The sequence below is a fragment of the Aquarana catesbeiana genome, linkage group LG05 (assembly GCF_042186555.1).
Source record: "Aquarana catesbeiana isolate 2022-GZ linkage group LG05, ASM4218655v1, whole genome shotgun sequence".
Taxonomy (NCBI): domain Eukaryota; kingdom Metazoa; phylum Chordata; class Amphibia; order Anura; family Ranidae; genus Aquarana; species Aquarana catesbeiana.
In genome coordinates, this window is record NC_133328.1 from 218088877 (window position 1) to 218110706 (window position 21830).

General features: G+C 45.3%; 2 protein-coding genes across 2 annotated transcripts in view; one reads left to right on the forward strand and one right to left on the reverse strand.

Annotated features, from left to right (window-relative positions):
- COA1 (cytochrome c oxidase assembly factor 1) overlaps positions 1-11375 on the reverse strand; it is a 205469-nt gene extending 194094 nt beyond the window's left edge. Inside the window, exon 1 of the mRNA XM_073630556.1 lies at positions 11205-11375. Within this exon, the coding sequence (XP_073486657.1) occupies positions 11205-11251 (47 nt within the window). The 5' untranslated portion in view covers positions 11252-11375. The remainder of the gene's footprint in view (positions 1-11204) is intronic.
- Positions 11376-11397: 22 nt separating this feature from the next.
- The window catches only part of BLVRA (biliverdin reductase A), a 61424-nt gene continuing 50991 nt past the window's right edge, over positions 11398-21830 (forward strand). The window contains exon 1 of the mRNA XM_073630555.1: positions 11398-11505. The gene's annotated coding sequence lies outside the window, so the exon portion shown is untranslated. The remainder of the gene's footprint in view (positions 11506-21830) is intronic.

Consider the following 21830-nt stretch of genomic DNA (forward strand, 5'->3'; position numbering starts at 1 on the left):
AGTTCGGCTGGATAATAAATTGGAGAAAGAGCAGTCTGGTTCCAACGCAAAGAATGGTCTTCTTAGGCGCAGAATTGGACACCAGCTCCAATACGGTCAGGTTGCCTCAAGAGAAGATAGGGCCATTGATTCACAAAATAAAGAACCTTTTGGCGGCAGAACATCTTCCTGCCAGAATGTGTCTGAGCATCCTGGGCTCCATGTCCTCGACCTTCCTAATGATCCAGTGGTCCCAGTGGAACTCAAGGGTCTTTCAAAATGCATTCCTGTCTCAATGGAACTGGTCCTCAATGAAACAGAGAATAATCATCAGCCAGGCAGTAAAAAGATCAGCATGGTGGTGGACACGGGTCAGCAACCTAACACACTGTCGTCCCATAGTTCCTCCACTACCAGAAGTAGTCACGACGGATGCCAGTCTTCAGGGATGGGGAGCACACTACCAACATCACGGAGCACAGGGACGTTGGTCTTTCCGCCCACAGGGCATAGTCTCAAATGTCCTTGAACTCAGAGCCGCCTGGCAGGCTATTCTAGCATTCGGACCATGCCTAGAAGGGAAAAGTGTTCTCTTATGTATAGACAATACGGCAGCGGTAAATTACACCCACAAACAAGGAGGTACCAGGAGCAGAACGCTCATGGAGGAAGTGCGACCCATACTCGAGTGGGCTCAGATCTACCTGACGGATTTGAAGGCGACTTATGTTCCGGGTAGCGGACGACCTGAGCAGGAGGTTTGTATCGAACACCGAGTGGTCTCTCAGTTCCCAAGCCTTTGCTCTCATCACCCACAAATGGGGGATTCCCGACATAGATCTAGCGGCAACCCCAGAGAACAACAAGTGTATTCGATTCTTAGCGAGGAACAATTATCCGACAGCAGCAGGGATCGATTGCCTTCACCACCCATGGGAATTCCACCTGGGATACATTTTTCCTCCGATTCCCCTAATAGCCAGATTTCTGGCCAGGCTGAGGAACTCGACATCCACGGTCATAGCAGTACTGCCCTTCTGGCCAAGGAGACCTTGGTTCGCGACTGTATTACAGCTGAACACAGAGGAGCCGCTTCCGCTCCCGTTGAGCCCGGAGTTACTCTCTCAGGGTCGATTCCTGCACCCGGCACCAGAACGTTTACACCTAACGGCATGGAGGTTGAAAGGGAAAGGCTGCTGGATAAGGGATGCTCACTCAGAGTAGTGGCCACACTGCAACAGGCCAGGAAAAGATCAACAAATGGCACGTACAACAGGATCTGGGAGAGATTTACCGCGTTTGCCCAGCAACATTCTTGGGATCCGTTCTCTCCTTCAGTCTATCATATCTTGGAATTCTTGCAGCTAGGCCTGGAAAAGGGCCTGGGTGCGAGCACTCTTAAAGTACAAGTCTCGGCACTGTCCGCAATGATGGGAACTAGATGGGCGTTAGACCCGCTCATAGTTCAGTTCTTGAAGGCATGCATGAAGATAAGGCCGCCCAGAAAACCAGTCTTTCCAACCTGGAATTTGTCCACCGTGTTAGAAGCTCTATCAAAAAAACCATTGCTTCCCCTGGAATCAGTATCCTTATGGGATCTGACGCTCAAATTATCATTTCTGATCGCAATAACGTCTGCCAAGAGAGTCTCGGAGATGCACGCTCTATTAATTAAAGAACCACATCTAGTCCTCTACCCGGATAGAGTTGTTCTCAGACCATCAGAACGATTTATACCCAAAGTGACGTCTACCTTCCACTTTAACTCGGAAATCAATCTTCCAGTCTTTCTCTCTAATGAAGGACATCCACACCCCCTAGATGTCAAGTCTACCATTGTTTCCTACCTTGAAGCTACTGAACCGTTCAGAAAGGTCGAAAACCTCCTAGTCATTCCGCATGGCGCTAGAAAAGGGCAAGCAGCTTCCCCTAGAACAATAGCGACCTGGTTGATTAAAATCATCAAGAGGACGTACAGTATACAATCACTCCCAATACCGGATGGTCTAAAAGCCCACTCGACCAGAGCAGTGGCCACCTCCTGGGCAGCGTACTGCAGAGTGTCAGCGGAAACTATTTGCAAGGCAGCAACTTGGTCTTCTAAAAACACGTTTATGTCACACTACAAAATAGATCCGGCTCAATTAACTACGGTTGAGTTCGGAAGATCAATCATTCAATCTAACTCCTCTATACCTTGTACCTGAGTAAATAAAATGCTCTAAAAGCACCCACCCATGTAGCGAGTTATTTCCCATTGTGTGTGCTGCCATGATGCGTCAGGAAAACGGAAAATTGTATACTTACCTTCCGTAATTTTCCTTTCCTGACGCATCCCATGGCAGCACACGGAATCCCACCCTTCTAAGGTGATAGTTACTGAGAATGCAGCGGTGGGCTCCTCTTCAAAACTTATAGCTAACCAGTCCTATCAGGTTGTGGAGGCGGAGTCACAACCCCATTGTGTGTGCTGCCATGGGATACGTCAGGAAAGGAAAATTACGGAAGGTAAGTATACAATTTTCCGTTTTCTGTCCTCAGTCTGCTTGGGTAGACAGCAGGGAAGACAAAAGGGGTCTAATAGACTCCCGATGTTTGTTTAAAAATAACCTGTTGGCCCCCTTGTGAGAGCAATAAAGTTAGGTAAAAAAAATAAAAAATTAGCTAGTTTATTTTAACAAAAATGTTAGTATGCAGGGAAAAGTCAATATCTGCACATAACAACAAAATGTTTTTAGTATGCTTAGGTTACATGTTTAGGGAAAAGGTGTAGGTTTGGAAGACTTTTATGTTTGACTTTTTTATGTTTTACCTTTCACCCCACATATTCTGCTGTTACTGAGCCCTGTGGAACAAATGTCAATATTAATCCATTGCGTGCAGGCCATGCCACTCAGCCTTGCGGTGGGTGAAAGCATGTTGTATGTGTTACACAGTGGAAGAAACACAATTTGCCTTCACAGGAGGGCATGTAACCAGTTTTAGTAATGTAGGTTTTTAAAAGTAAAAAAAAATCACACACTGCTCGTTTTGTCTAGGGGCACACCGAAAGGCTTTACTTACCCAATCCTTAAAGTGATTGTAAAGTCTCATTTTTTTGTCCTATAAAAATAACAAACATGTCATACTTACCTGCTCTGTTGCAGTGGATTTGCACAGAGCAGCCCGGATCCTCTCCTTCTCGGATCCCTCTTCTGTGATCCTGGCCTTTCCCTCCTGTTCTGTGCCCCCACAGCAAGCAGCTTGCAATGGGGGCACCTGAGCCACAGCTCCCTGTGTTCATTCAAACATGGAGTCCTGACCCGGCCTCGCCCCCTCTCCCCTGATTGGCTAGCTGATTTTGATTGACAGCAGCGGCAGCCAATGGCGCTGCTGCTGTGTCTCAGCAAATTAGGAGGGAGAATCTTGGACGGCTGAGACTCTCATGGACATCGCTGGACAGAGAGGGACAGAGAGGGACAGAGAGGGACCTCAGGTAAGTGTTAGGGGGGCAGAGGGGGGCTAAAAATCTTCTGCCTTTACAACCCCTTTAAATCCTCTGGAAAGCCATCCAGCAGTGGACTGTTCCTGCGTCCTTACATCCAGAGCCGGTCTATGGGCGTGATGACATCAGGAGCAGTCCATTCACAAGATCGATAGCATGTGGGGGGACAGGAGCGGCAGAGACTGGATTGGGTAAGTATATTTCTGCTCAGAACTCCCCTGGACTAAAGTGAGCAGTTCACCCATGCAAGGCTGGCACTGCCCCACTGCATAGGAGAAATATTTTTTTTTCCCCCAGAGATCTTCTTTAACATCACTTGGTGCTGGAGCCTAACTAGAGGAGCAGAACAGGGAGGGGCTGGAGGTGATCAAGTAGAGCAATACAGATGGGTGCTGGAGGTGGATAAGAAGATCACCACCATGGGGGGATGGTGAGGGCTGACAGAAGCAAGGCTGTGATAAGAACAGCAAGGATAGGACTTAGAGGTAGACTAGGGGAGCAGTAAGGGAAGTTGGAGGTGAATCAAAAACCAATATAGGAGGGCTGTGGAGGTGGATGAGAGGAGCATTACAGGGGGATGTTATAGTACACTGATGAGAGGTGACACTTTCACACAATTTGTCCGCAATTGATTGGTGACATTCCCAAAAAAAAAAAAAAAAAAAAAAAAATATATATATATATATATATATATATATATATATATATATATATACATATATATACACACACACACTGTATATTTATATATACTGTATAGGTTTATTAGAGCAGGCCAAAGACATTCTTTCCCTTTCAGATCAGGACCGGCATGTTACAACAGCTGCTGCTTGGTATACAATACCCACTTCCGCTCTGGAGCAATTTTTTTTCATTTTCACATATGTTAAAATAAGCATTTTTTATTATAGACTGACATAAACCCCCCATCTTAATTTATATTTTCTAAACGCAGAGGGGTTGTAGAATAGAAAAGATGGTAGTTGAAAATTTTTATGTTGCACAATGATTACGCAACTGGTTATTAAATCTTTATTTTTTTCAGGAAAATGAATTTTAGTGCACACTGACATAAATTTTATCCCCCAAATAAAAACAAGACAGTGTCAAGTATATGAATACAAAATATGTCAATCCTCAAAACTGCATGTGTATGAAATGTCAAAAAGTTATGGACCTAAATTGTTCAATAGGTGATGTTTCAACGCCTTTACAGCGTATTATTTTATAGTTAGCCCTAAATAAGGGACCTAGAATTATTGCTCTCTTGTGTGCGGCAATATTACACATGTGGCACAATTGTTTACTTACATCTCTGTGCATGCATTTGTGTTCATATGCGTTTGACAGGCGTGATGTTAATTTTTCTGTTATTTTATTATATTTTACATTTACCTTTATTGTTATTACAAGAGGGCTAACTAGCCCTCTATATGATAGCATTTGGTACGTGACAAATCCTATTTATGGAGACATCCTAAAATCTTACATGCCCTCTGCTCCAGCCAATCAAGCATAGACTGTGCTGAATCCACTGGGCACCAGCCTTCCTAGCCAGGATTCTGACAGCTGTGAAATAGGAAGTGCTCAGAGCTGAGTGCTTCTGGGTTCACACTGTACAGAGCTGATCAGGGAACCCAAACTCAGGTAAAGACCCCCACAGAACGTTATAGGAGCATCTTCTCAAGAGATTTCAGGTACTGAACATTTCCTCAGAATCTTGCCAGAAGGATGGCGACACCAACCTTGTACAGTCACTGCCAGTGGAAGCTGGGGAAAATGCTGTTAGAGTTTTTACTGCAGGTGATTTTTTTGACCCCTTGACACAGACGTAACTCATATATGCAGCCCCATTGCACTGGCTTTTTTCCCGGGGGGGCCACATGTATGTGTATCTCCCTTTGTGCTGGGAGCATGCGGCACAGCGCACTCCCAGCACAGAGACTGAGAGCCCCGAACTAATGATCGGGACCAGGAACTCTAGATTCCAGGTCACCTAATTGCTGTGGTATCCTCTGATTGGCTACCACAGTGATCAGTCACTGTGAAGTCCGCCATTGTGTTTCTCTCTCTGTGTATGGAGGACAGAGATACATTGTATCTCTCTCTCCTTGTAGAAATAAAATTTGTGTGTAAAAAATAAATAATAAAAAATAAAACAAAGAAAATATACCTAGATCAAGGTTTGATCAAGGTCAGTGTCAGGGTTAATGATTGGGTCAAGTAAAGGTTAAAGTTCAGGGTCATTATATTTTGGGCAGCATTTTTTTTAAATTAGTATCAGTGCCAATGTCAATGTGTTTTAGGTAGGAAAAAAAAAAAAGAAAATGCACACTATCGTTCTGGGCTGTACTACGGGTACAAACAAGAAATAACATACGCATACAATATCTCACAAAAGTGAGTATGCCCCTCACATTTTTGTAAATATTTTATTATACCTTTTCATGTGACAACACTGAAGAAATTACACTTTGCTACAATGTAAAGTAGTGAGTGTACAGCTTGTATAACAGTGTAAATTTGCTGTCCCCTCAAAATAACTCAACACACAGCCATTAATGTCTAAACCGCTGGCAACAAAAGTGAGTACACCCCTAAGCGAAAATGTCCAAACTGGGCCCAATTAGCCATTTTCCCTCCCGGGTGTCATGTGACTCGTTAGTGTTACAAGGTCTTAGGTGTGAATGGGGAGCAGGTGTGTTAAATCTGGTGTTATCTCTCTCACTCTCTCATACTGGTCACTGGAAGTTCAACATGGCACCTCATGACAAAGAACTCTCTGAGGATCTGAAAAAGAAGAATTGTTGCTCTACATAAAGATGACCTAGCCCTAGGCTATAAGAAGATTGCCAAGACTCTGAGACTGAGCTGCAGCACAGTGGCCAAGACCATTCAGCGGTTTAACAGGTTCCACTCAGAACAGGCCTCGCTATGGTCGACCAAAGTAGTTGAGTGCACATGCTCAGCGTCATAGCCAGAGGTTGTCTTTGGGAAATAGACGTATGAGTGCTGCCAGCATTGCTGCAGAGGTTGAAGGGGTGGGGGGTCAGCCTGTCACTGCTCAGACCATACGCTTCACACTGCATCAAATTGGTCTGAATTGCTGTTGTCCCAGAAGGAAGCCTCTTCTAAAGATTATGCACAAGAAAGCCCACAATCAGTTTGCTAAAGACAAGCAGACTAAGGACATGGATTACTGGAACCATGTCCTGTGGTCTGATGAGCCTAAGATAAACTTATTTGGTTCAGATGGTGTCAAGCGTGTGTGCCGGCAACCAGGTGAGCAGTACAAAGACAAGTGTGTCTTGCCTACAGTCAAGCATGGTGGTGGGGTGTCATGGTCTGGGGCTGCATGAGTGCTGCCAGCACTGGGGAGCTACAGGTCATTGAGGGAACCATGAATGCCAACATGTACTGTGACATACTGAAGCAGAGCATGATCCCCTCCCTTCGGAGACTGGGCCGCAGGGCAGTATTCCAACATGATGACGACCCCCCAAACACACCTCCAAGATGACCACTGCCTTGCTGAGGGTAAAGGTAAATGCCAAGCATGTCTCCAGACCTAAACCCTATTGAGTATCTGTGGGGCAGAGGAGCGCAAGGTCTCTAACATCCACCAGCTCTGTGAAGTCCTCATGGAGGAGTGGAAGAGGACTCCAGTGGCAACCTGTGAAGCTCTGGTGAACTCCATGTCCAAGGGGGTTAAGGCAGTGCTGGAAAATAATGGTGGCCGCACAAAATATTGACACTTAGAGGCCCAATTTGGACATTTTCACTTAGGGGTGTACTCACTTTTGTTGCCAGCTGTTTAGAAATGAATGGTTGTGTGTTAAATTATTTTACGGGAACAACAAATTTACACTGTTCTACAAGCTGTACACTCACTACTTTACATTGCAGCAAAGTGTAATTTCTTCAGTGTTGTCACCTGAAAAGATATAATAAAATGTTTACAAAAATGTGAGGGGTGTGCTCACTTTTGTGAGATACTGTATGTGGTATTGCTGCGATCATCACGAGCAGGAGAATTTATTTTGGGTTGTGCTTTCGTGGTAGGCTATGGTAGTAACAAGAAATACGCAGCTAAAATTGAAAAAAATATTTGTCTTATGATTTTGGGCCAGTTTTCATTTGATAATAAAAAAAGAATCAGGAGATATACATTTACCACCAAATGAAAGCCCGATTTTTCCTGGAAAAAAAGCAAGGTATAATCCACCTGGATGCACAAAGTAGTTGTGATGATATGTATGGTTTTATTTACACATGTTAAAGTTGCAAAATTGTGCTTAGGCATTAGGATTTGTTTTACCCTTAGGTGTGAAGGGGTTAATAATTCTGCTTTTATCGATGGGGGTGGACCTAATATGTTAAGATGACCTTGCGTTTCTACTGCAAGATCTGCTTTAAAGCTGAATTCTGGGAATTATACAAAACATACCCTAGCAGTGGAGCTACCCTGAAATGCAATGTTAAATATCTGGTAAATCTAGGGAAGAGGAATAAGGTGCTATACTTACCTTAATCCTTGCTCCAGCGTGCTCACTCATTCTGTGTCTAGCCTCTTCTGGGGACCCTGATGTAAGAGGGGCTCTGATAAGGACCCTGATGTAAGAGAGGGCTCTGATGGGGACCCTGTTGTAAGAGGGGGCTCTGCTGGGGACCCTGTTGTAAGAGGGGGCTCTGCTGGGGACCCTGTTGTAAGAGGGGGCTCTGCTGGGGACCCCAAGGTAAGAGGGAGCTCTTAGGGAAACGCCAATGTAAGAGGGAGCTCTTAGGGGAACCCCAATGTAAGAGGGGGCTCTGGTGGGGGCCATGATGTAAGAAGAGGCTCTGATAGGGAACCTGATGTAAGAGAGGGCTCTAATGGGGGCTCTGATGGGGACCCTGATGTAAGAGGGGGCTCTGATACAGACCATGATGTAAGAGGGGGCTGTGACGGGGACCCTGATGTGAGAGGGGGCTCTAATGGGGACCCTGATGTGAGAGGGGGCTCTGATGGGGACCCTGATGTGAGAGGGGGCTTTGATGGGGGCTCTGATGTAAGAGGAGCCTCTGGTGGGGGACCTGATGTAAGAGGGGCCTCTGGTGCGGGACCTAATGTAAGAGGGGCTTCTGGTGGGGAACCTGATGTAAAATGGGCTTCTGGTGGGGACCCTGATGTAAGAGGGGGCTCTGGTGGGGAACCTGATGTAAGGGGGACTTTGATGGGGACTTTGATATAAGGGGGGCTCTCATGGGGCCCTGATGGAAGAGGGGACTCTGATGGGGACCCTGATGTAAGAGGAGCCTCTGGTGGGGAACCTGATGTAAGAGGGGGCTCTAATGGGGACCCTGAGGTAACAGAGGACTCTGATGGGGACCCTGATGTAAGAGGGGGCTCTGATGTGGACACTGATGAAAGAGGGGGCCCTAATGAGGACCCTGATGTAAAAGGGGGCTCTGGTGGGGAACCTGATGTAAGGGGGACTTTGATGGGGACCCTGATGCAAGAGGGAGCTCTGATGGGGACCCTGATGGAAGAGGGGGCTCTGATGGGGACCCTGATGTAAAAGGGGGCTCTGATGGGGACCCTGATGTAAGAGGGAGCTCTGAGGGGAACCCTAATGTAAGGGGGGGGCTCTGATGGGAATCCTGATGGAAGAGGGGGCTCTGATGGGGACTCTGATGTAAAAGGAGCCTCTGGTGGGGAACCTGATGTAAGAGGGGGCTCTGATGGGGACCCTGAGGTAACAGGGGACTCTGATGGGGACCCTGAGGTAACAGGGGACTTGGATGGGGACCCTGATGTAAGAGGGGACTCGGATGGGGACCCTGATGTAAGAGGGGACTCGGATGGGGACCCTGATGTAAGAGGGGACTCGGATGGGGACCCTGATGTAAGAGGGGACTCGGATGGGGACCCTGATGTAAGAGGGGACTCGGATGGGGACCCTGATGTAAGAGGGGACTCGGATGGGGACCCTGATGCAAAAGGGGACTCTGATAGGGACCCTGATGCAAGAGGAGGCCTTGATGGGGACCCTGATGCAAGAGAGGGGCTCTGATTAAAGAAGGGCCTCTGGTGGGGAACCTGATGTAAGAGGGGGCTCTGGTGGGGGTCATGATGTAAGAAGGGGCTCTGATGGGGACTCTCATGTAAGAGGGAACTCTGATGGGGACCCTGATATAAGAGGGGACTTTTATGAGGACCCTGTTGTAAGAGGGACATCTGGTAGGGAACCTAATGTAAGAGGGGGCATTGATGTAAGAGGAGACTCTAAAGAGGACCCTGATGTAAGGGGGGACTCCGATGTAAGAGGGGCCTCTGGTGGGGAACCTGATGTAAGAGGGGGGCTCTGATGGGGACCCTGATGCAAGAGGGAGCTCTAATGGGGACCCTGATGTAAGAGGGGTCTCTGATTGGGGCTCTCATGCAAGGATGGACCCTGATGTAAGGGGGGGGGGGGCTCTGATGGGGGCTCTTATGCAAGGATGGACCCTGATGTAAATTAAACTCTGATTTAAGGGGGACCCTGATGTAAGAGGGGACACTGATGGGGTCTCATGCAAGGATGGACCCTGATGTAAATTAAACTCTGATATAAGGGGGACCCTGATGTAAGAGGGGACACTGATGGGGTCTCATGCAAGGATGGACCCTGATGTAAATTAAACTCTGATATAAGGGGGACCCTGATGTAAGAGGGGACACTGATGGGGTCTCATGCAAGGATGGACCCTGATGTAAATTAAACTCTGATATAAGGGGGACCCTGTTGTAAGAGGGGACACAGATGGGGGCTCTCATGCAAGGATGGACCCTGATGTAAGAGGGGACTCTGATGGGGGCTTTTATGCGAGGATGGACCCTGATGTATATTAGACTCTGATATAAGGGGGGACCCTGATGTAAGAGGGGCCTCTGGTGGGGAACCTGATGTAAGAGGGGGGCTCTGATGGGGACCCTGATGCAAGAGGGAGCTCTAATGGGGACCCTGATGTAAGAGGGGTCTCTGATTGGGGCTCTCATGCAAGGATGGACCCTGATGTAAGGGGGGGGGGGCTCTGATGGGGGCTCTTATGCAAGGATGGACCCTGATGTAAATTAAACTCTGATATAAGGGGGACCCTGATGTAAGAGGGGACACTGATGGGGGCTCTCATGCAAGGATGGACCCTGATGTAAGAGGGGACTCTGATGGGGGCTTTTATGCGAAGATGGACCCTGATGTATATTAGACTCTGATATAAGGGGGGACCCTGATGTAAGAGGGGACACTGATGGGGGCTCTCATGCAAGGATGGACCCTGATGTAAATTAGACTCTGATGCAAGGAAGGATTGTCATAGGCTCAAGTTTATTTGGAAATTCTTTGCTTTGTTTTACTGATTTTTTTTCTGTTTTCTTAACACATACCTTAACAAAAAAAAAAAAAAAAAAAATTTAAATGTAATATATTTATAAGACACATTTTTTCTGTCCGGAACCTTTGCAAAATATACAATGTGGATACCCCTGCCCTAGACTAAACCAGCAGTTAACCCTTGCAGTGACCCTTTGTTTTCCCCAGAGTTCAGCTTTCACCACCAGTCTGTATACTGTGTATGTAATGACGTGTGTGTTTTTATGACCTATGTTTGCATACATTTGACTTTTTGTTGATATTTACTAATATTGTTTCCTGGGCACTGCCATCCCTCCATGTGACATTCCCAGCATTAGTCATGCACTTCTATTGATGTCTCTGCCTACCTGCACCCTGTCCTCTGTATGGAGAGCTCTGCTTCAGTCTTCACCATTCATTCACTATTCTTTTAGTTTCCTGTCCCTCTTCCCTCCATACATACAGCATGTCCTTCTATTACACTCTATTTATGAACACTGTACTCACACTGCTTCCTGGTCACATGATCAACACATCACCAATCCCAGCATGCTCCTCTTCTTAAAGCAACCCCCCCCCTCCTGCTCATCATAGGGTGGAGAAAGAGCAGTAGAGCCCCTCCTCATTGTACACTGTACACCAGACAGAGGACACTGACAGTGAGAGCAGGTAGGAGAACACAGAGCTATATGGAGGGGATACATCACTATTGTATTGTTTGTTTTATACAAAGAGAGATGATCTGTGTGAAGGATGGAGCAGATTGTGATGAGGAAATATTCATTTGGAACCAGACCCCTCTGTCCTTTATTTCTCCATTCCTCCTTTATTCCTCCTAATGTTTTCTCCATTCCTCCTTTATTCCTCCTCCTAATGTTTTCTCTATTCCTCCTTTATTTAGCTCTGATGATCAGATCAAGCACTACGAAGCTGTCAAAGTTATTTCTATGACCCCAAACTTTTCAGCCTTCCTGCAGATTATTGCACTTTCTGAGCACTACTATAAAGGAGAAGTAGCAGTGAGCAAAGCTCTGGGAGGGGGTCAGTATTTGTATTGTGTGTTTGGAATTGTCCATCTTATTATGTCAGGTGTATGCAAATTTCCAGATGTAATGATGTATAATGTTTTGGGGCTTATTTACATATGCAGTAGCCCTTGTCACCCCCTCTGAGAAGCAACCCACAATGGATTGCTTTTCAGAGGGTGTTTGACAGGCAGCCGGAAGGGATATGTTGTCCCTTCACCACCTGTTCTGGGGCTAAATCACACATAGTGTGGTGACAGGCGCTTTACTGCATTGTAATATGCTTGTCACTGGAAGGACACACAGAAAACAATTGTTTCCTATGTGTCCAATTCACACTGCAATGCAGCCTGTACCTGTGCTGAAATGCAGACATGCTATATTTAATTGCAGCACACTGTACAAAATGCATCACATCACATGGCATCTACTACTACTGTGCAGCAGAATAAGTGAGAGTTAAAACAATAGTTTGTGTAAATCCCCCCCCCCCCCCCCCCAAAAAAAAAGAAAAAAAAGCTGTGTTTTATCATGCACCAAACAAATGAATTTTTTCATATTGTGTTATAAAATTTTGCAAACAGGTAACTTTTTTTTTCTTGTGCACTGATGAGGCGGCATGGATGGGCTCTGGTAGGTGGCACTGATAGGCAGCACTGATGAGGCACTGGTGGGCCCTGATAGGTTGGCACTGATTAGCAGCGCTGGTGGGCACAGATTGGGACTGATGTCTCTGTAACAGAAGCCGTTTACCTTATTTCTTCTATTCTCACACTGATTGTGAGGAGAAAAATAGCTAATAACTGGCTTCTGTTTACTTCTGTGATCAGCTGTCATTGGCTGACAGCTGATCACGTGTTAAAGGGCCACTGTGATTGGCCCTTTAACCTGTTCTGTGATCAGCTGAGTCCAGAGGACTTGACGATCACAGAGCGTGGCAGCCACACGATTCTTAGGGCATCTATTGATGCCCTCCTGGCACTGGAAGCCCACGCTGTAGCCGTCTTTCGGCTATAGCATGGGCAGAAAGTGGTTAAACAAAAAAACGTTTTTTTTTTTTTTGGCTCAATAGACTTCAATGGAGAAACAGAGGAAACCATGTAGTGTGATTTTTGCTGCAATTTGCTATTTTTAATCTGTCCAACAACAAATTTGCCCAAAAAAAGCATAAAAAATACAAAACGTGGCAAAATCGCAGTAAAAAAATGTAAGAAACTGCAGAAACACTCAAAAACAAACTGCATATGTGTGACTGGAGCCTTAGGCTGGGTTCACACCTATGTGAATTGGATGCGGGTTTCTTCGCATCCAATTTGCTTACCAGCAGGAAAATGTTACCGCCTCTCTCTGGAGTCGGTTCACACATCTCCGAGGCGACTGCGGAGCGCACTGCTCAGACTGTGCGTCTTTAGCTCAATTTCAGGGCCGAATTCAGGCAAAGATTAGGCCCTAATTCGTCCCTGAACCGGAGAATGGGGACGCACCACGATCCGCAGCCAGTTCCAGTGTGAACTGAGCCTTAGACTGCATTCACACTACAGTAGCGTGTGAATGCAAAAAAAGACAAAAAACATTTGCCATGCCTGCAGCACCGTTCACTGTTAATGGCACCCCAAATACAGCAAGCAAGTTGCATTTGCAGCTAAAAAGGTGCAAAGTTTAAAAAAGATACTTGAACTTTTCTGCATTAAGTGCAACCCATTAAAATGGTCTGACTCTGCCCTATTCATGACAATACACAAAACATTCATGCAGATGGCACACCTCTGTACATATTGTGAATAGGGGTTTAAGGAGATTGTAAAGTGTGTGGTGAGCTGTGTATTAGAGGTCGACCGATATGGGTTTTTCTCTGGCCGATGCCGATATTTAGAAATCGCAGTGGCCGATGGCCGATATGTGATGCCGATTTTTTTGGGCCGATATATTAGGCCGATTTTTTTTTTTTTTTTCCCCTTCATCTCATAAAATCTAACATTTAGACCCCTTTCACACTGGGGCTTTTTTCAGGCGCTTTTGGGCTAAAAATAGCGCCTGTAAAGTGCCTGTAAAACGGCTCCCCTGCAGTCTCAGTGTGATATCCCGAGTGCTTTCACACTGAGGCGATGCGCTGGCAGGATGTTAAAAAAAAGTCCTGCAAGCAGCATCTTTGGAGCGGTGTATACCACCACTCCTGCCCATTGAAATGAATGCACACCGCTGCCAAAGCGCCTGCAAAGCGTTTCGGCAGCGGCGCTTCAGGCGCGCATTTAACCTCTTCCTCGGCTGCTGCTGGGTGATAAGCTCCCCGCTAGCAGCCGAATAGCGCCGCTAAAATGACGGTAAAGCGCCGCTAAAACTAGCAGCGTTTTACCGTCAACGCATGCCCGCTCCAGTGTGAAAGCAACCTAAAGTGATACAGAAATTTTTTTTACATTTAAACATTTATTAAACAAAACAAACCTCCAATCAGTTCACTTGTATGTAGAATTTAGATTAAAAAAAATATAAAAAAAAAACTATATCTTAAAAATTAATACACAAAAACAGGTAATCAAAACTTTTGGACAAAAAAAAAAATGGGCTAACTTTACTGCTTAGTTTTTTTTTTTTAATTTATTAGTGTATTTTTTTTTTAAATTGCGTTTGAAAGACCGCTGCGCAAATACCGTGTGACATAAAATATTGCAACAACCGCTATTTTATTCCCTAGGGTCTCTGCTAAAAAAAATATATATAATGTTTGGGGGTTCTAAGTGATTTTCTAGCAGAAAATACAGGATTTTTACTTGTAAGCAACAAGTGTCAGAAAAGATTTAGTCTTTAAATGGTTAAACTGAAAACTTCTCCACGGAGTTCAGTCTATTGATAAAAAAGAACTTGAAGAGATACAAATGTATCTTCTTATCAGACTTGGCAGGCTGCCCAGAGAAGGAGAGAAGATAACTTTCAGGCAACTTGCATTGACTTATATTACAGAAGTCATTTGCAAGTCACGGCTGAAGTTATAATCGGCCTTTTTTATCAGCACAATCGGCCGATGCCGATTAAGTAAAAAACGCCAAATATCGGCCGATATATCGGCCGGCCGATATATCGGTCGACCTCTACTGTGTATCAATGGGGATCAGTTGCCTGCAGACGGCTCCACGTTCTTACTTAGCTTTGCAATCTGGATAATCCGGTACAATTTTAAAATGATTACGTAGAGGTGACAGTAATAAAGCTTAACTCCAGTCATCCTTCATTCCCTTTTAGACCCCTTTCACACTGAAGGTGCTTTACAAGCGTTTTTGCGCTAAAAAATGTCGCCTGTAAACTGCCTCCCATGCTACCCCAGTGTGAAAGCCCCAGTGCTTTCACCCTGGGGTGGTGCACTTGCAGCACAGAAAAAAAGTCCTGCCAGCAGCATCTTTGGGGCGGCGCGGGAGTGTATACAGCGCTCCTAAACCACGCCTGCCATTGAAATGAATAGGCAGATTTTCGGGCGCTTTTAACCCCTTGTTAATCCCTTCTTTGGGGTTAAAAGCGCCCCGCACATCGCCGGTAAATTGCTGCTAAAATGATCGGCGCTTTACCGCTAGCGTGGGGTGGTCTTCAGTGTGAAAGGGGTCTAACAGTGGGGCTTTTACCACATTGCTTAGGCTGCTTTCACACTAGGGCATCGACGGTAAAGCGGCGCTTTACCGTAGTTTTTTGCAGAGGTTTTCGGCCGCTAGCAGGGCACTTTTAACCCCCGCTAGCGGCCGAAAAAGGGTCAAAACGACCCGCAAAGACCCGACGACCCGAGGGCTGTCACACTGAGACTGCAGGGGAGCCATTTTTTAGGCGCCATTTTTAGCCCAAAAGCACCTTAAAAACGCCTCCAGTATGAAAGGGGTCTAACAGTGGGGCTTTCACCACATTGCTTAGTTAAAGCCAAACTCCAGTAGCATTACTTTCATCTAAGCAGGCAAATATTCTCATTCCTCCTTCTATATCCTGCAGATCAGTTTGTTTACATGCTGGAGGGATTGCAGCTCCCTCTGTACTTCTTCTCTTGGATGCCTCAGCTGTAGGTGCTGCAGCTCTCATAGACCCCAGCCCTATGGTCACATCTCCCCCCCTACATTCACAGGACTCATGGCCCCTGGTTCTACCTACATGACGGGTGAGGTCCTCATGAAGAATGAGAATATTTGCCTGCTTGGAACCTGTAAGGTAATCCTGCTTGGAGTTAGGCTTTCATTAGTGATATTAATCCCTCAGTTTTAAGCACTTTCAGCGTCTGATTTATTCACATGCAGCTTTTGAACCTTTAATCCTCACTGGTGTTCCCGAATAAACTGGTGCCATGACCACTGCCCCGGGTTTCCTGTTTCAGGGTGGCTCCTTTCTCTTGCTGTGCCCTATGGAGCCACCCTTGAATGGAGGACTAGAGCTTTGTCTCCCTACAGCCTAGGATAACAAGGCACTCCCCTGCTTAGATGTGGTGGCTGCATTCGTTTTCTTTTATATATATTTTTTCCCTCTGTTTTCACCTGGTGATCGGGCCAGTAACACACCTCCTGTATTAGAATACCTACATTCTGGATGAAGAAGCACAGGGGCACATTTGGACAGGAGCATTGTTGGTCTGGGGGGAGGGGAGTGCTGGATTTACTAGCAGATTTAGATGCACTAACAAATTGAAGCCAAACTCCAGCTAAAATGTTATAAGCAGTTACCAACAGTTTTTTTATTTTTTTTTATTTTCCCTTTTGGAATAAGGGCCTATTTACACTACAAACTGCACATCTACTGCACCTTTTTTCCTTTCACATATACATGCAGTTGATGCACGTTTTTCTATATGTATTTTGTGCTGTGAGGTCACTTCTTTCTTTCCCTGGGCTTCTATGTGCAAATGTGAAACATTGTGTGTTTTCATGCATTTTTGTGTTTGCGACGTGGAAAAATGCAACATGCTCTACTTTTTTTTTTTTTTTTTTTTTTTTTATTTAACTGCACTGCAATAATGTGAACTATGCCCATAGGCTTACCTTGATTTTGGACTGTCTATGCCAGGGGTCTTCAAACTACGACCCCGAAAAACACAACCTTTCAATTTTATTGTCCGTTCAGCAGAAGTTTTCCGAACTTTTCCTTCGATTTTTATTTATTTTTGGCTCAAAAATGTCACAACCAATTTTCAATTTTGTGCCCATTACCTGGGTGAAAAACTAACTGTCCAAATGAGATTTTCAAATGATTTTTTTGTCTAGTGTATGGGCACCATAAGACCTCTTTCACACTGAGGCGCTCGAAAACTGCCCATAAAATGTTGGGCGTTTTTGCGCCGTTAGCAGTGCGCTTTATTTAAGGTTACGTGTCTTAAAAAAGCAATTTTGTGGCGCTTTTGAAGCACTTCCCATTCATTTCAATGGAGAGGGGCATTTTTAAGCACTCCAAACATGCTCTAAAGATGCTGCTTGCAGGACTTTTTTCACCGCCCTGCCAGCACACCACCACAGTGTGACAGCTCCCATCGAAATGAATGGGATGCCGTTTTCAGGCAATATTTTTGGCGTAAAAGTGCCTCAGTGTGAAAGGGGTCTAAGCCTGGACTCACACTTGAGCCTGAGCAGTTTTTGTGTTATTTTGGAGCATCCTTTTTTTTTTTTTTTTTTTTCAGATTTGAGCATCTTTGTTTTAGGCAATGGACTGCTAGTTCCTAGAAGGAGGTGGCTTTTTCAACACAGAATCACGCATTTTTGGGTGCTTCCATTCCAGTTTAATGGGGCCAAAATAGTGTGATCATGACAGAAAGAAGCCCCATATTATTTCTGATCAGTGACATATTGCTGTCATATGGCACAATAAAATATGGAAATTTGGCGTTGAGCGTCGCAGCCTTCCAGGTACTTACTTCAAATTGCTTAGGTGTGAATGGGGACTTATTCTTTGAGTTTTCATAACAGGAAATTGCTCTATATGTTCACATTCCTTTATTTACTTAGGCTCGGTTGATGCAATTTACAGTGTGACTTTGTGGTGCGACTTTGCAATGTTCTATGGGGCCAAGTCGTACAAGTCACCAAAGTAGCATAGGAACCTTTTCCAAAATAGCAGAGTGCTGAGTCTTATTGACTAGGACAGGTACCATTAAAAGTAATGTGATTTCCCTTGTCATGTGATTCTATGTGACTCAAGTCACATCAGACGTCGCATTTGTGTGAACCAGGCCTTCTAAAGAGTCTCACAACAGCTTGTGAAGGATACAGCAAACAAAAATATATTGTACCCAATGTCCTGTGAACTAAACTAAGTGAATAGCCAAGGCATGCACCCAGAACTATTTAGTAATGCCATGTACACATTTGAAACTTTCTCCATTGAATATCTTTGAGTACAAAGGATCTAGGGCATAAATACAATTTACAAGGAGTGCAACTGCTCCTGGGTTCATGAAGCCACTGCAGCCCAGCCATGATTACCACCGCTAATTTGGTGATTTTCTATATATCGGTCTCCTACTACAATGGAGACCTTCCATGTTTACACTTTGGATTAAAATAAGAGACTGGCAACCCTGCTATTCATCCATTGAGCTCTGCATACACACTAATGTTTAGGACATCCATCCATATGTTTATCAGTCTACAGTGGAACTCCAGCAACCAAGCCCTGATCAAGGCTCTTTGCCCCCCGAAACACATTGGCTAGTGTTTCTTCCACTGGTTACCATCACCGTAAAGTAAAAAGGATATAAAAACCCTTGAACTGATTGTTTGGGACTTTGTTTCCTCTGTTCATGTTTACCAGTTATGTAGAAAAGTCATTTTCTTTCTTCTAATGTACAGTCTTGTAGGGTTGATTCCATTTCACCACTAATGAATATTTCACAAAATAGGATTTTTAATCTTATTTCTTCAAGCGACCAAAAAACTATTTCTTTTGGCTTCTGGGTGAGCTCTGGATGGTAATCAGAGATCCTAAAACTTGTACATTTTTAAAAGTTCGCACTAGTACAGGGTGGGACCCATACACCTTTATCTTTACCAGACACACTGGCTTGTATGATATTCAATTTGCTGACTGTCACTTTATCTATCTATAGCAAAACAAGACAGAAGGTCAACTTTTTTTTTTAGGGTGATCTTTCCTGGGAAGAGAAGCATGTCTGCTATAAATGATAGGGACAAGCATGGTCAGATATGATTTTAAAGTATTAGTATACCTTTTACAGAAAAAATGTAAAGGTGAAATGACACCCTACCTTCTGTACTTACCTCCGGGGATGCTGAGCTGTCAGAGCCCACTCAGTCAATCCAGCAGCCCGAGGATTTGAAACCCACCCCACCCCCCACTTTTATTTTCATTTTATTTATTTTTTAACCTATTGTCCTAGCAGCACTTCTGGGATGGGTCAGATCGATTCTGATTGGTCAGCATCCTCACAGTGAATCACTCTGTTCCATCCTGGAGGCACTGCACAGTGAAGAGCAGGAATTTAAAATCTCCAGACCGTTGGTCCTGCTGGGTAGCTCTGCATCCCTGGAGGTAAGTATAGCAGAGACGGGGGGAGGGGGTTGTACAGTTTTGGCTCACCTTTACATTATTATACAGGATTTATATAGCGCCAACAGTTTGCGCAGCGATTTACCACATGAAGGCACACAGTACAGTTTCAAGTAGGGGTGCACCGAATGGGTTTTTTGGTGGCAAAACCGATACCGAAAATGAAAAATACACTAGGCCGAAAACCGAAACTGATACAGAAAATGACTGAAACCGAAAATGACTGTTTTTAAAACATATTTTTATATAAAAATGTATTTTTATATTTTAAATAAAACATATACATTTTTATATAACACATTTCTAATAGTATTAGCAAAATTTCCATGCGGTGCACCTTTAGTAGATATGATACGGAAGATGGTCAGAGACTGCCGACGTGGTACATGAGATGGTCAGAGACTGCAGACGTGGTACAGGAGATGGTCAGAGACTGCAGACGTGGTACAGGAGATGGTCAGAGACTGCAGACGTGGTACAGGAGATGGTCAGAGACTGCAGACGTGGTACAGGAGATGGTCAGAGACTGCAGACGTGGTACAGGAGATGGTCAGAGACTGCAGACGTGGTACAGGAGATGGTCAGAGACTGCAGACGTGGTACAGGAGATGGTCAGAGACTGCAGACGTGGTACAGGAGATCAATGCAGCCTCACCAGTGTCCATCAAATGCAGCCTGCCAGTGCCCAGCAGCCTACCAGTGCCTAGGAGTGATCCGTGATCCGAACCTGTTCGGATCAGCACACCACGCAATTCGCAAAGCGCTCCGCTGCCTCGGCCTTAGGAAAGGCCGGGGCTTCGGCCTAGCTCTGGAGCGGCGGCCATCTTGGTACACCCGGCAGCTGCGGTGAGCTGCGCGCTGATGTCATCACACCTTTGGCTGGTGTAATGACCTATTCGGCGACCCATCGCAGTTTGCTACGGAAGTGATGTCCCGTCGCCGCCACCTTGCTACACCCCACACTCGTCCACAGTAAGGATACACTAAGAAGGGGGAAAGCGGACATGTTGTTACACCCACCGGAGTTTTGCATTTTACACGTATTTATAACAGTAAAGTCAGTTTATATAGTGAAATACAGGACTTACAACTCCATCTGACTACTTAGATCTTGAATTTTAAAAGCAGCGTCAGCCCTGCTTCTCTCACAGGTTTGCTAATCTGACAGTTCGCTGCTTTTAAAATTCAACATGAGTAGGGGAGATGACATGGATATTACAGCAGTGGGGGAGATGAGGTGGATATTACATTAGTGGGGAGATTTTTTTTTTTTTTTTTTTTTTTTTAGCTGATCTGAAAAATGATCCGATCTGTGACTCTGATCCGAGGAACGATCGAACCGTGAGTTTTTTGATCCGTTGCACCCCTACCAGTGCCCATCATTTGCAGCCTGCCTGTGCCTCACCAGTGCCCAGCAGCCTACCAGTGCCCATCATGCAGCCTGCCTGTGCCTCACCAGTGCCAGTCATGCAGCCTGCCTTAGTATGTCAGACAGGATCAGGACAGGGCAGTGTTAGAAAGGCAAAGCCAAGAACAGTGCTCTAGCTATGGAGGAAAGCTGTCAGCACACCACATTAAGGAGCGGCTTGTCGGTATGATCATCGTGAGGAGCATTATCAGTGTGCAGCGCCGCAGGTGTTAAGAGGGCAGGACTTGTTGTTTGACATGCTGTTAGAAACAGTGAGCCCGCTCGGTGAAGCTTATGGTAAGCTTCACCAAGCAGGCTCACTGTTTCTAACAGCATGTCAAACAAGTCCTGCACTCTTAACCCCCGCAGCGCTGCACACTGATAATGCTCCTCACGATGATCATACCGACAAGCCGCTCCTTAATGCGGTGTGCTGACAGCTTTCCTCCATAGAGCACTGTTTTGCTTTCTGCCTTTCAGCCGCCTCGTCTAGGAGGGAGGGAGGGGAAGAGAGAGGAGAGGACTGGACTGACTGATCAACACCCCTGTACTGGGCAGCACCAGGGGCGAGGCCCCGCACCCATTTTCGGCTCTATTATCGGCATGTTTTCTCTTTCGGCAAAGTTCCGAAAACTCAATTTTCGGCCAAAATTTCGGTGCATCCCTAGTTTCAATACGGGAGGAATCAGAGAGCCCTGCTTGTTAGAGCTTACAGTCTAGGAGGGAGGGTCAATTCATACAAAAGGTAATAACTGTGGGTGGGGGGATAAGCTGATGGTGAACTAATGCTAAAGACAAAATATTATTATTATTTATATATAATTGTTTTTGGATAGTTATCCAAAGGGTTGAAACTTATTTTTTCTGTTGTGTCCAATTAAGGAGATTATAGTTCACTTCCTGTCCAGTAAACACACCAAGGGAAATTTGGGGGATATTTTAGGACCTCAAGAAATAAAATGGGCCCTCAGTACATAAGGACTAAGGATGAGCTCCAGCGTGTTCGCACATCCCACGTGCAGAGCCCGCCAGGAAGTCGGCAT